The sequence below is a fragment of the Saccopteryx leptura genome, chromosome 2 (assembly GCF_036850995.1).
Source record: "Saccopteryx leptura isolate mSacLep1 chromosome 2, mSacLep1_pri_phased_curated, whole genome shotgun sequence".
NCBI classification, from domain to species: Eukaryota; Metazoa; Chordata; class Mammalia; order Chiroptera; family Emballonuridae; genus Saccopteryx; species Saccopteryx leptura.
In genome coordinates this window covers 116210996-116224836 of record NC_089504.1, presented here as the reverse complement: position 1 = coordinate 116224836, position 13841 = coordinate 116210996, and the positions used below count along the sequence as shown (strand labels likewise).

Here is a 13841-nt window from a genome sequence, read left to right as displayed (position 1 = left end):
TCTGCCTCATCTGGAGCTGGGGCTGCCTCCTCCCCAGGCCACCAGCCCTCACTTTGGCCCTCCCTGTCTGTTTCTGACAACCATACCTACTTCCACGCCATTCAACAGTGATGCCACTATGGCTCAGTTAAAAGAGATTGTCTAGGGAGGCCTTTGAGAGCAGTCACGTGTACCAGTGGCCACAGTCACCAGATGAGGTAAGCTGGGTGTAGTCTCCTTAACACAGCACCTTCAGTCTTTGATTTTCTAACCTGTAGTGCAAATGCAAGCAGAGGGAAGTGTGTCCCACCTGTGAGAAAAACAGTGAAAATGACGGCTGGCCCAGCCTCAGTGGGCACTGGACAAAAGAGAGCCCACTCCCCACTGAAGGGGGCAGCGGCACTCTGCTTCTGCTGGCTGGTGTTGCGAAGTCAAAATGCTGGAACGAGACTGGACCTTTCGTTTTTCAAGAGAAACCAAAAATCCAGCACCACATGTGAAATCTTCCAATATTTATTATACGTTTTTCCAGCCTTCTCGAAATACAATTGTCATAGTTAGTATTTCGTACTGTGTCATATTTGGCCCAGAATCACTGACTTAAGACCTGTTGTCAGGGGTAACCTGCACGGTTTTATGTTAGGTGCCCTGGGGTGGTTATTTGGAATTCTGGTGGGATGTGAAAGCATGAACTGGACTGTTTGCAGATGCAGATTAAGTAAAATGAATAAAGCAAAAATCAAACACACTTCCAGATGAGCAGAGGGCGAAGGTCAGGATCTCCGGGTGCAGGGAGCAAGGCTGTGGGACGTGTGCAGGGAGCAAGGCTGCAGGGCGGCGCGTGCAGGGAGCAAGGCTGCAGGGCGGCGCGTGCAGGGAGCAAGGCTGCAGGCGCTGCAGGGACAAGGCTGCAGGGCGCGTGCAGGGAGCAAGGCTGCAGGGCGGCGCGTGCAGGGAGCAAGGCTGCAGGGCGCGTGCAGGGAGCAAGGCTGCAGGGCGAATGCCGGCCCCAGCATGCCAGGCTCCCTTCCCTCTCTAGCAAAGCAGACTGCCTCCAGGCAGCTGGGGAGCATCTGTCTGATTTATGGCTCAGCTACCAAGACTTCTGGAAAGTTTGTTCTCCCTGTGATTTATAAAAGAGATCTGGAACCCAACAGCAACTCTCTCTTTCTACCAGGGTAACAAAGGGCAGAGGAGAGCCTAGAAGATTCTGCCTTTCAGGGCGTCAGAAGTCGGCACTCCTCACGAGTGAGATGCTAATGTTCAGCATTCCTTCCTTCCTCTGTAAAATAGAGAAGTCTCAAGTAACCTCTGCTTTCCTGGTTTCCAACCTATAACAGTTTTCTGAAGCTCCGTCACAACATTTAACAGAGAGGACAGCCCTGAAATGTGAAAGATCCTTTTACTCAGTGAGATGAGAAGCCAAGGGTGTGGCCGCCCAGGGTAGGGCCTGGACACCAACCAGCCTCTCTTTGCACAGTGCAAACGTATCTTTGGTACTAGAGGAACAATTAATCCTTCCTTAAAAATCCAGCAGCTGATTATCTGAGTAAGGATTCTCTCTAGCTAGGCCTGTTGCCTCGATACTCTGGAAAGTCAGGAGAGAGAAAGATGAAATGCAAAAGCATTCAATTCCTTTTCCTATGGACAGCTCAGATAAGGAGTCTGGTTGGGTAAAAAATGAATAGGCCCTGGCCAGTTGACTCAGCGGTAGAGCGTCGGCCTGGCGTGCAGGGTACCCAGGTTCGATTCCCGGCCAGGGCACATAGGAGAAGCGCCCATTTGCTTCTCCACCCCCACCCCCTCCTTCCTCTCTGTCTCTCTCTTCCCCTCCCGCAGCCAAAGGTCCATTGGAGCAGGGATGGCCCGGGCGCTGGGGATGGCTCCTTGGCCTCTGCCCCAGGCGCTAGAGTGGCTCTGGTCCCGGCAGAGCGACGCCCTGGAGGGGCAGAGCATCGCCCCTGGGCGTGCCGGGTGGATCCCGTGGATCCAGGTCAGGCGCATGCGGGAGTCTGTCTGACTGTCTCTCCCCGTTTCCAGCTTCAGAAAAATACAGGAAAAAAAAAATGAATAAAGTTGGTTTAAAAAATGGTTGAATAATCCTAGGTTTCCATTTTCAATGGAAAAATATACTGAAGCTGGAGTCTGAAAACGGGAGCCCTAGACTCAGCTGAGCACCGATGGCCAGTGTGATCAGGGGCTGGTCATTCCACCCCTTCCCGAGGGAGGTGCTCACGTGCCATGGCTCTCACATCCTGTCTGTCTGTGACCCTCCCTCTCCAGGTGCTCGTGGGGAGGGGTGACTGAGAGTCCTCACCTTCCTTTGGTTGGAAACTAACTGTTGAAAAATATATTACCAGGATATCATTCTATTCTTACAAGATAGCTTCAGATTACATTTCTATATATTACATCACATCATAAGTGCAATTATTTAGAGATTCTGCTGTGAATTCTTCAGGCAAAGAGCCTTCTGGTAAAATAGCTAGCTTTCCTGAGTTGATATTTTAGGTCACATTTCTTTTCAATGTTTGTGTGAGAGAACAAAACCGAGGAAGAAAACAGGGATGCTGCCTTTCTCTGAGAGAACAGGTGGTCCCAGCCCCACCCCGTGGCCACTCCCCATCTCTGAGCCCCTCAGCTGCCTGCCAGAGGGAAGAGCCTGCTACCTGAGAGTGTTATTTCCTGCTAAACCCTTTCACTTGCAGCTTCCTTTGAGCCTCCCAACCTCATGAAAAGCAAAAAGAATTAGCTTCCTTATTTTGCAGATGACAAAGCTGAAGCTTTGTGAGGTTAACTGAGGCGCGGCTGGTGATTCAGACCGAACTCCTAAGGCAAGCCAGCCAAGAGGCTCTGACTTCAGGATGGGAGGGCAGTCCTGCTGTGCTGTCCTGGGCCGGGTCCTCTCTGGGAAGCTGCAGTGGCTGTGGGAACGAGTTGAGCATCAGGAGAACATTCTGGCCTGAGCAGGAACCCCAGTGAGAGCTGAGGAACCTCTCTAGTCACAGTGGAAGCAGGGGACACCCAAAGGAATAGGGGGAGCCGACTTCTTCTAACCTGGAGGTCTCCTGTCTCCTCCACCTGAAAGGAGGAAAGGGAACCTGGAACATACCCGAGGGATGTCCCAGGGTCTCCCCACCTGCAAAGGGAGTGGGGAGGTGACCATCACAGGAACAGTGTATGAAAACTCTAAGCCAGGAGTCTGGCTTATGGGTGCTGTCTCCAGGGCTAACTGTGAGACCTGCATTTGTCCCCAGGAAAAAGACGCAAGGGAGTATGTGAGCAAGGCTCCAGCGGAGTGCCACCCCCTGGGAATGCTACGCTGTGAGGTGAGGAGGAGGGGGAAGGCAGTGAGGAGAAGCTCGATGGCAGAGGTACCCAAACTATGGCCTGTGGGCCACATGCAGCCCCCTGAGGCCATTTATCCGCCCCCCCCCCCCCCGCCACACTTCCGGAAGGGGCACCTCTTTCATTGGTGGTCAGTGAGAGGAGCACATTGGCCATCTCATTAGCCAAAAGCAGGCCCATAGTTCCCATTGAAATACTGGTCAGTTTGTTGATTTAAATTTACTTGTTCTTTATTTTAAATGTTGTATTTGTTCCCGTTTTGTTTTTTTACTTTAAAATAAGATATGTGCCGTGTGCATAGGGATTTATTTATAGTTTTTTTTATAGTCTGGCCTTCCAACGGTCTGAGGGACAGTGAACTGGCCCCCTGTGTAAAAAGTTTGGGGACCCCTGCTCTATGGAAAGGTGTATAGACATCAATGGACTTTCAGAGCAGAGGACACCAGCTGGTTTTCCATCAGAAAAACCAGCAGGAAAATAAGAGCCCCTGCATACTTTTAGGAACCATGAGTCCATTCTGTCTTTTTGCTTAGTACCAACTGGACTGTCACTGCATTCTGTTCCATTATATCTTTCCTAAGGACAGTGGACCACATGTGAGCTCTGTGTCCTTCAACACGGCCTCTGAGCCTCAACTCTCTTACCTGCCGAAGAGGAAAACAATGCCGTCCACCTACCTCATTTGGTTGTGGTAATATAATAACGATAGTAATGCTAACCTTTGAATAGTGCTTACATACTGTTATCTATTATATTATGTGCCTAGTGTTACCTGGTGTTATATATTATACCAACATTGTACATATATTAGTTCAGGGGTAGTCAACCTTTTTATACCTACCGCCCACTTTTGTATCTCTGTTAGTAGTAAAATTTTCTAACTGCCCACTGGTTCCACAGTAATGGTGATTTATAAAGTAGGGAAGTAACTTTACTTTATAAAATTTATAAAGCAGAGTTACAGCAAATTAAAGCATATAATAATAATTACTTACCAAGTACTTTATGTCGGATTTTCACTAACTTTGGCAGAATAAATCTTTATAAAACAACTTACTATAGTTAAATCTATCTTTTTATTTATACTTTGGTTGCTCTGCTACCGCCCACCATGAAAGCTGGAACACCCACTAGTGGGCGGTAGGGACCAGGTTGACTACACTGTATTAGTTCATTTAATCCTCAAAACGGCTCCGTGAGATTGGTAAGCTTATTATCCCCCCACTCAATGGAGAAGGAAACCAAGGCACCTTGTGGTCTCAGAACTTGTTCAATGTCACCCAGCAGGGTAAATAGCACTGGTGAGCAGGTAGGATTTGAACCCAGAAAATCTGGCCACAGAGTTTATGCTCCTAACCGCTTTGTTTTATGACATGATGTCTGAAAGCACTGAATGTGTTTTAAATGAATGGTGCACTCTCATTTTTGATAGAAGTACTAAGAAGGAAAGCTGAGTGAGATTATCCAGACAAGGACATCACCTACAGCCTGAGACCTGCCACGGCTCTCCAGGGCCGGGCTCCCCAGGGGAGGGAAGGCGTGGCAGGTCCCCCAGCCCCTCCCAGTGCACAGGGCCTTCCTGAGTTCCTTTTCAAAGCAAAGTGTCTCTGCTGCCAAGAGCGGGCTTGTCTGTCTCTTAGAGACAGTGGTTGTCAAGCCTGAGCAAAAAGCAAGCACGTCAAAAATAGCAGCGCCAGCAGACTGCGTGGCTGCAATTTCCTTTTGAAATGTCGGCTTCGCTCTCACCAAAAGAGCCAGGGTCTGCCCATGCTCCCTGCAGCCTGCAGCCTGCAGCCACGGCTGCTTAAAGTCCCCAGACGTTTGCTAGGGGAGAGCAGAGAGTGTCCGCTGGAAAAAAAATTCTCTCCATGGTAACAATGATGAGATTGGAGTTGTGTTTAAAATTTTTTTTTTTGTTATTGTTGTTATTGTTATAAACCCCACCAGGGTTGGGCCCCAAATAGGATAAGTGACAGCCAGTGTGAGACCAGGATGAATGATACTGACTATACGGTAAGCTCCTTTTCCTCTTTTGCTCTGGAAATAAGGGAGTCACTGTTCTGTTTGGATCATCTTTCAAAAGCAGTCACCGCTGGGTTTAACCCATTCCTCCTGTAGGGTGCCAAGGGGTGAGAACCAGGAGGGATGAAGAGGCGGGGTGACTCCTTTCTCTGGGAGTTCAGAGCAAATGCACAGGAAAGACATGACTATCACCAACCCCACAGAGACCGCGCCTCCAGAACAGGAAAGCAGTTCATCAGGCGGCACAGTAACAGGAGAACCGAGAGCCCAGAGCCCATCTGTCGTTATTCCCAGTGGCCTGAATCTGGGAAGCTCCCGTCTCCCCTGAAGCCCCAAGCTCCAGGCCTGATTCTGCCATGAGGCATCTGTGCAACCTGAGGCAGCCAGGTAGAAAGTGGGATGGTGACAGGAAATCCTACAGTTGCAAGAATGGATTTCTTTTCCTCCCCTAAGTGACCTTGACAAGCTAGAATTAGACCACACTTTGCTTCCCGGGGCAATCACATCCAGTCAAAACCAATCAGCCGGGACACCAGTTCCAGTCAGACTGTCCTGGATGGACACTATTCTCTGGGAATCTACTTGGCATTTACATACAGACGCCAGGGGACAGACATACTGCCAAAAGGCTCAGCCGGTGGAGAGAGGACAGATAAGCAGCAGGACTGGAAGGTGTCATGTGAGGAAAAGCACAGAGGGGAAGAAAGGAAGGGATTAGTGAGCAAAGGCCAGTGAGAGAAGGCAGTGAGCAGAGTCTGGTTGAAGGCTACTATCCCCACTTGTTTTTACCCAGAGCCCCTGACTGCTGGGACCGTCAGCCGGCTGTGAAAGGGTAGTGAGTGCTGCAGGGAAAGGGAGGCCAGGAGAATGGAACCCAAAGCCCTGTGCAATTTCTACAGGAAGCCTGTGTTTACAGGTGCAGAGGTTAGGTGGGTTTTTAAATTAGTTATTTATTTCCGAGGTTTTTGTTTTTGTTTTGCCAGCAAAGTGTAATTGCCTTGGGTAAGTTCACTGCCTTAGTCCCATGTAATGAATAATGTCCAACATACTAATGGCAGTTTAATAATGCTAACCATGCTCTGCACTTACCAAAAATGGTTTGACCTTTCTGTAGAGCAAAAACAAATACACAAATCCCATCATGGTTTGATTGTCAAAAAGAAAAGATCCGTTCCTGGCGCTGTACACAAGGAGCAAGGAGCAACTATAGGAAAGGCTCTGAAGTGTCCCCATGTGGCAGAAGAAAAGAATCGTTACTCCATCCTGGATACTCAGTCTGGTCTATCTTTAAAGTTGCTAAATTTCTAGATTTGTGAATCCGATCCATGTCCCCCAGCCAAGATGCGACTCTCCTGGGTTATTAGCCTCATGTCACTTTCTTTCACAATCAGTGAGAGTTTTGGTTACTTTATAGAGTTGTACAACTCTCAGCACAAGCCTGTCTCAGAAAAATTCCATGACCACCCCAGTAGCCCCTCCCCCTCATGTCCTGATGAGGGTTGGATTTACCCTACGCTCTCCAGCCTCCAGCAAGGAGGGTACACACACTCCTACAGACTGGTTGCTGAATCTCAATCCATCTTGTCAAGCAGTGTCCCCTGCACCTTGCACTCGTGAGATTTATGTCCTTAGCTTGCCTTGCCTTTAGTGCACAAGAGATACAGGTGGGTGCTGGGAGAACCTTCCAGTGAAACAGGCTTCTTCTAGGGAAATTCCTTTATCTGTGTTTTTTGCTATTTCTATTGTCCCTTCATCTTGAATATTTCTGTAAGCTTCTTAAGGTTGGGGGACCCTAAGGTGACTATATTTCAATGCTATATGGCACAGTATTTATCAGAGACTTACTAGGTTCTTTCTCTCTCTCTCTCTCTCTCTCTCTCTCTCAACCTGGCAGGTTCAGGAAATTTCTGGCAGACACTTTTCTAAACCCACAGCAATCTCATCTTGCTTCGTAAGTTCAGGACTTCCCACTACAGAGGTGAGCGTGGTGGGAAAAGATGGTCTACGGAGCTGGCAGGGGAGAGGGGAGCCCTGCAGCTAGAGGACAACCTTTTCAGCAAACACAGCCAGTCCTCAAGTTCCAAGTGTGACCTCAGCAGAAATCCTACTGGTGATCCCAGCTGCTAGACAGGTGAAGAGGGGGCAAAAGATAAAAAGATACACGTGGAAGGAAGAAGAAGATAGTGAAACAACAGTAGGGAGATGGGGGAAAAAGGAAACACACAGAGCAAGTGAGAATGAAGCCAACGGTCAAACGTGGAGAAGGGGAGACAATGAGAAAGGGCGGGGCAGAGCAGCGGCAGGGACAGCAAAGCAGAGGAGAAGGAAGCCGAAGTAGATGGAGTCAGAGAACACACACAGGAACGCGTCAAGGAGGCTGCTGGAGGAAGCCGGCCTCTCCGCAAACGCATTACGCCCACCTTCTCTCCACCCCTCCCCACCCTAAGTCCTAATACAGCCCAAAGGACTGAGCCCACACGGAATTCCCCAGCAGTAGGATCTACCTCAGATGCACAGACGGCCAGCTGTCCCTTTAGCTCTCATCCTGGGGATGATCAGGCAGGAACATCCCACGTCTCTGGCGAGCCGAGCAGATCCAGGAGGACCCTCGGGTGCTGCTGCTGGCATGAGTCAGGTGTAAGGGTAGCCCCAGGCCCCGGACTTTGCTGGCAGCTGGGAAACCGCTGCTCCAGCTGTCACAGCAGCACGGGGCACAAATTCCCTTGGTGCTCGGGGCACAGAATGTGCAGAAAGAGGCTCAGAGTCACAGAGGGATCACTTGGCGAAATCCTCCACAGAAACTAGGTCAGGTCACAGCCTCTCCGTTTTTCTTCGACATCTGAGGAAGAACCACGTATGAAATCCCTCCCAGGAGCCAGACGGTTCCCTGGGGTGGGGGAGGAATGTCATTTCTCTCCATCTCTCTTAGAGCTGGGAGGAGCCACTCTCTGAGGAGATGACACTATCATGGACCAAAAACTATTATGACTCTCAGCAAGGCCCTGGCTTGGCTGCCCCTTGAGGAGCCAGTCCCCTTCAATGCTCCCATTGTCACTTTGAGAAAAGAGGACATTGACATTGGTTTAACTGGCAGTTCCTTAGCATTCAAGTTTCTGGAGAACCGAAGGCAAGATGAGGCAGCCCCAGTTGCCTGGTGGGAAGCCAGGAAGAAGGGTCCAGGCGGAAGCGGTAGGGACCTGTTTCCCAAAGGTCACACACCCCTGTCCTGGCACCAGCAGCCCCTAACCCAATGTGGCAGAGGTGTTCCCATTTCAGAGGCTGAGGCTATGTAGTCTCCTGTCCTCCCTTGCTGCCCAAATCAGAAGATAGCACAGTCTGGAAGGTTGCTATGGCAACCAGTGTCCCCGGAGAGCCCAGTGCTCCACAAACCCTTTACTTTCAGGCATGGTCTGACTTGAAAAGGAAATGTTCTATCCGGGATGGTCATGAAGATGATCACATACACAGACAGAGATACGTGCCTACACGTTCCAACACTTACCCCCGGCCAGGCCCTTCCCCGGATACCTAGAAGTAACTGAAGAGTTTTGGAAAAGCAGCACTGTATGGCCTCAGAGCAGGTCTCTGAATCATGACTTCCTCTGTCTCCTACTGTATATTTCAGGCTTGGAGAAGCTCAGCTCTCAGTCAAAGTGGGCTTGGGTCCTGGAAGGATCCCACTGAACTTGTCTAAAGAGCACTCTCCTTTCTGAAGGGTAAGAAGAAAGACTGAGGCCAAGTTCTAGAGGCCAGGAAGGGATTTGAGGAGCTAATGGCCCAACGTGGCCTATTCTTGGGTTTTGGATCCAAGGCAGAAACTCTAGGGGGAAGCCTTTGCCTGTGGAAGGCGGGAGACAGGGTAATGAACTAAAAATCAAGTCCATTACTAAAATTCACACATTTGCATAGCATTGTCCCCAGCTTCCCAGATGAGTTCACTGAACATTCCCCATGAGGTAGGGAGGGGAAGACATTAATGTTCCCATGTCATGGGTGGGGAAACTGAGGCACAAAGAGAGTGGTGCCAAAGTTACCCCGTAAAGCTGTGGCAAAATCCAGACTGAGATCTGGCGCTCATGGGAGCCATAGTGTCTCTCAATGAAACCCTCAAAAGGCTGTCCTTCATAAGTTGCTCTTTGAGAAAATAATTTTTTTTAAAAAAAAATCTCATTTCTCATCCAAGAGTCTTAAAGCATAGATATAAAATTAAAAACATTTTAACAGTCCTTTTGGTTTCTGAACTGTACCCAAAAGAGCTCAGAACAGTACATCACAGTTATCAAGGCAACAGACAAATGACAATGTAACCAGGACAGAAATAAGGGGAAATGGGAAATGTGGGGGAGGCAGGGGTCTCAATGGAAGGAGATGGCTTAGTCCAGGTGGTGAGACCACCACGTTACCTTACCAGTTAGAGCAAGTTGGCTGCAGCTCCAAGGGGCAGAGCAGGCAAACGTTTGCTTGACTCAGCAAGAAACCTGTAGCAGACTGGTTGCCAATAAAGAAATAAGGCTTCTTCCTCACTCTAAACCACCTATTCTATTCCCAACAAGATGGGCGGAACCCACACTAGCAACCAATGTGTGTTTTCACCTGACTGCAGGTTTAAGCTGCAGTTTCTTTTAGAAAGCCTTCAACTGTCTTAAATCAAACCCCTCACCTCCAAAAAAGGGTAGAGGGCTAGAGAGGTTGGGGGAAAGTGAGGGGGAGAGATTTTCCATCTGCGACAAGATTTCTCTGCCCCTTTGAAATGACCATATCTGTTTAAGTGACACCTCTCTTCAGATATGTGGACATGCTAGTTGTCTGACTCTATTCAGCCATTTCTCCTGGCTTTGTGGTTCCCTTTTTCCAGTTGCTCTGCACAGGAAGGCACTTGCACATAGAATAATTGGCTCTGAGAAAGAACCTTCCTGGAAGCTAGGGAGTCATGGGATTAGTGTATGTGTGTGGAGGGGGTAAAGTGGGAAGAACTAAATGTAGACCAAAGACTGATGTTTACTGCGCCAGAACACACCTGGAAGGATCCATTGGCCCCTTTGGTCCGGGACTCACGCTAATGTCCTCCAAATGGTCAAGTTTAATTGTAGTTTCTCTAATTCCATCCAAGATTAAAGATGAATAACATATATTTTGAGACTGTGCTGCTAATGGCTCTCCCACAGGTCCTCTGCAGGATGACCAGCAGGTGTTACAGGGCCCTGGAATAAAACAGCAAGGTGAATACTGTTTCTATCCTCCAGCTTTTGCCAATTACTACCTGGCCAGAAGCTATGAGACAGGTGAATGCCCCAAAGCAAAGGACACTAACGAGAGAAGCAGGACCTGGGTATCACCTGACTTCCATCCTATTGACCTCTGTACCTGCATATATTGACACCTCTGTAGCTATTAGGAGTCTCAGACATGAAAAATCAATCTTGAAGGAAACTCGGACAGAAATCTCATCCATATAACAGAAGATGGGCATGAACGGGTGGCACCATTAGAATTTCAAAAATATTACTTAGATGGATAAAACTTGAATGCTGCAGGAACCAAGCAACAGAGTAGACAATCCAGGTATCTGGTCCTGGATGCCATGCACTGGGGTTAGGGGAAGGAGTCAGGAAGTCAACTGGAGCTCAGGTGAGAGTCATGGAAAATGAGAAGGAAGCCTAAAAAATTATTTTCTGAGTGTCACCCTTCTCGTGTGGGCCCTGCCTGCATCGGTCAGACCTCAGTGAGCATCCTTTTCTCTGCATACATCCGATGTGGAGTGGGAAGGTAGCTGGGTCTCCGTTCTCGGGCGGCCTCAGAGAATTCAGGCTTGCCTAGTCCATTGTCGGCTGCCTTCAGGTCCGGTGCAGGCTGCCCACAAGTGACATGGGTGTACTGGCCTTGCTCCTCCTGCTCCGTCTCCCGGTGGTAGAAGTAGTTGAAGTTGGAGACAATGACAGGCACCGGTAGGGCAATGGTAAGGACCCCAGCGATGGCACACAGGGAGCCCACGATCTTGCCCCCAACTGTCATGGGGTACATATCCCCATAACCTACTGTGGTCATTGTAACCACTGCCCACCAGAAGGCATCCGGGATGCTGGGAAAGAGTGAATCATCATCATCTGCCTCTGCGAAGTAGACGGCACTAGAGAAGAGGATGACTCCAATGAAGAGGAAGAAGATGAGCAGGCCCAGCTCCCGCATGGAGGCCTGCAAGGTCTTGCCCAGAATCTGCAGCCCCTTGGAGTGGCGGGACAGCTTGAAGATACGGAACACCCGGACCAGGCGGATCACTCGGAGGATGGCCAGAGACATGGCCTGCTGCCCATTCTGGCCACCCCCTCCACTGGCTGACTGCTGCTCCTGCTGCTGCACCAGCTCAGTGCCCAGGGTGATAAAGTAGGGAAAGATGGCCACCAAGTCGATGATGTTCATGATGTTGCGGAAAAAGGCTGGCTTGCTTGGGCAGGCAGAGAAACGCACCAGGAGCTCAAAAGTGAACCAAACAATGCACAGGGTCTCCACCAGAAAGAAGGGGTCAGTAAAGAAGGAACCCCCTAGAGTACTTAGTGAGGGGGAGCCCCCTGCCCCCACTCCCCCAGGGGAGATGCCAGGATGAAATGTATAGGCATCGTCTTCATCCTCCTCTTCTTCCTGACTCCCCCTGGAAATTGGGGAGACTCTGCTCACACCACCACCATTGCTTACGACTCGACCATCTGCACGGAACTGGGGCAAAGTCTCCAGGCAAAAGATGACGATAGAGATAAGAATGACCAACACAGAGACGATGGCGATGCCTCTGGCGGGCCCAGAGCTCTCTGGGTACTCAAAGAGAAGCCACACCTGGCGCTGGAAGGGCTGGGAGGGCAGAGGCTTCTCGTCCTCACCGCCTTCGGGCAGGCAGCCCTCGTCCTCCCGGAAGGCCGCCAGGGCCTCATCCCCCAGTTGGTAGAAGCGGATCTCTTCCAAGAAGATGTCCAGGGGCACGTTGACCGGCCTACGCAGCCGGCCCCCGGACTGGTAGTAGTAGAGGATGGCGTCGAAGCTGGGTCGGTTGCGGTCGAAGAAGTACTCGTTCCTCAGGGGGTCGAAGAAGCGGACGCGGCGGCCAGGGTCTCCTAGCAGAGTGTCCGGAAACAGCGACAGGGTGCGCAGTTGTGTCTCAAAGCGCAGCCCCGAGATGTTGATCACCAGCCGCTCGCTACTACAGCAGCCCCCGCCCGCGCCGGCCTCCGGGAAGTCTCCCGCATCCTGTTGCTCCCCCTCCGGCCCACGGACCTCCCCCGGCGGCGCCAACGTAAGGGATTTCTCCGATCTCATGTCCTCTCCGCCGTGCGCTCCCCGCCACTAGAACAGCGCCCCCGACACAACCTCTGGAGCGCGGCAGCGCTTCCCAGCTCCTGGCTGCGTCCTCTCTCTAGGGTGGGGCTCGCGCGCCTCCGAGCTAGCGGTCTGACCTGCGGTTGGGTCCGTGAGCCCGAAGCTTGGTCCCTGCAAGGCTGGGTCAGGGGAGGTGCCCGGGGCTCGGATGATTTGGCTCCCCGCCTCCAGCGGTCTGCGCCTCCAGCTGTCCGCGCCTGGATGCTAGAGCTTACTGGGATACCTGCAACCGCAAACTGGCGCGTGCGATACTGGATGCCCGAAAGGACGCGTGGCTTCGCCCCCTCCGTGCCTGAGACTGGGCTCCAGGACGCAGGGGTCCGCCCTCCAGCCGGTTTAGCACTTCCCAGCTCCCACTGCGCTTTTCCAACAGCTCGAGCCCCCAGAGTGCCGCGGGTACCAAAGCGCCAGATGCGCCTCCCTCCGGTTCTGCAAAGACTCCTGGCGGGGCTCGGCCTCCGCCCTACGTCCACCGCGGGCTTCTTCTAGCCGAGGTCGCCGTTCCCACGCCACAGCCACCACCTCTTTCCTGTGGGCCTAGCCTCAGGCCTCAGAGAGGGCCCTGGGGCTCCCCCGGCGCCAGGGCGCGGGGACCCACCTCCCCACCGCTCAAGCCTTTGCTGCAGCCACCGCAGCTGCAGCGGATCGGCTCTCCGCTCTGCCCTTCCTTCTCAACACACACTCCCCAAGTGACGTGGCAGGCCCCGCCTGCTGCCCCCTCCCACCCCACTCCCACTCACACCCCTCGCCCAGCCAGGGGCTGCTGCGCGCCAGGGCTCTGTGAGAATAGATACACACTTGCCTCACCAGTAATCTTTCCCGCGCTCTCCCGGCACGCCTCTCCCCTTCGCACGTTCACATTCACGCCCCCCCCCCCAGCCCCCGCAACGAGCACCAGTACCCTCCTACCACATCCCCTCCACCCCTTCCCGCAATCCGCTTTTCTCAATGTCAGTTTACAGCATTGACCTGCGCAGTGCATTTCATCAATAAGAAAACACACCCCACCTCACCACACACACAGAGGGCTGTGCATCCATTCATCCAGAAATTTAATGAAAAAAATCAAATCATAATTTGTCCTTCTGTGTTCATAAAGACCCATTTGCCAGCTTCTCCAATCTCTA

General features: G+C 51.4%; 1 protein-coding gene across 5 annotated transcripts in view; it reads right to left on the bottom strand.

Moving 5' to 3' along the window:
* Nucleotides 1-13384, bottom strand: part of KCNA6 (potassium voltage-gated channel subfamily A member 6) — a 32802-nt gene extending 19418 nt beyond the window's left edge. For 2 of the 5 annotated variants that reach the window (XM_066368619.1, XM_066368617.1), the window contains exon 1: nucleotides 7854-13384. In XM_066368619.1, the coding sequence (XP_066224716.1) occupies nucleotides 11062-12654 (1593 nt within the window). In that variant the 5' untranslated portion in view covers nucleotides 12655-13384 and the 3' untranslated portion in view covers nucleotides 7854-11061. Of the gene's footprint in view, nucleotides 1-7853 lie in introns of those variants that run through there. The other 3 variants (XM_066368618.1, XM_066368620.1, XM_066368621.1) reach the window with 3 other exon arrangements.
* Nucleotides 13385-13841: the final 457 nt, after the last annotated feature.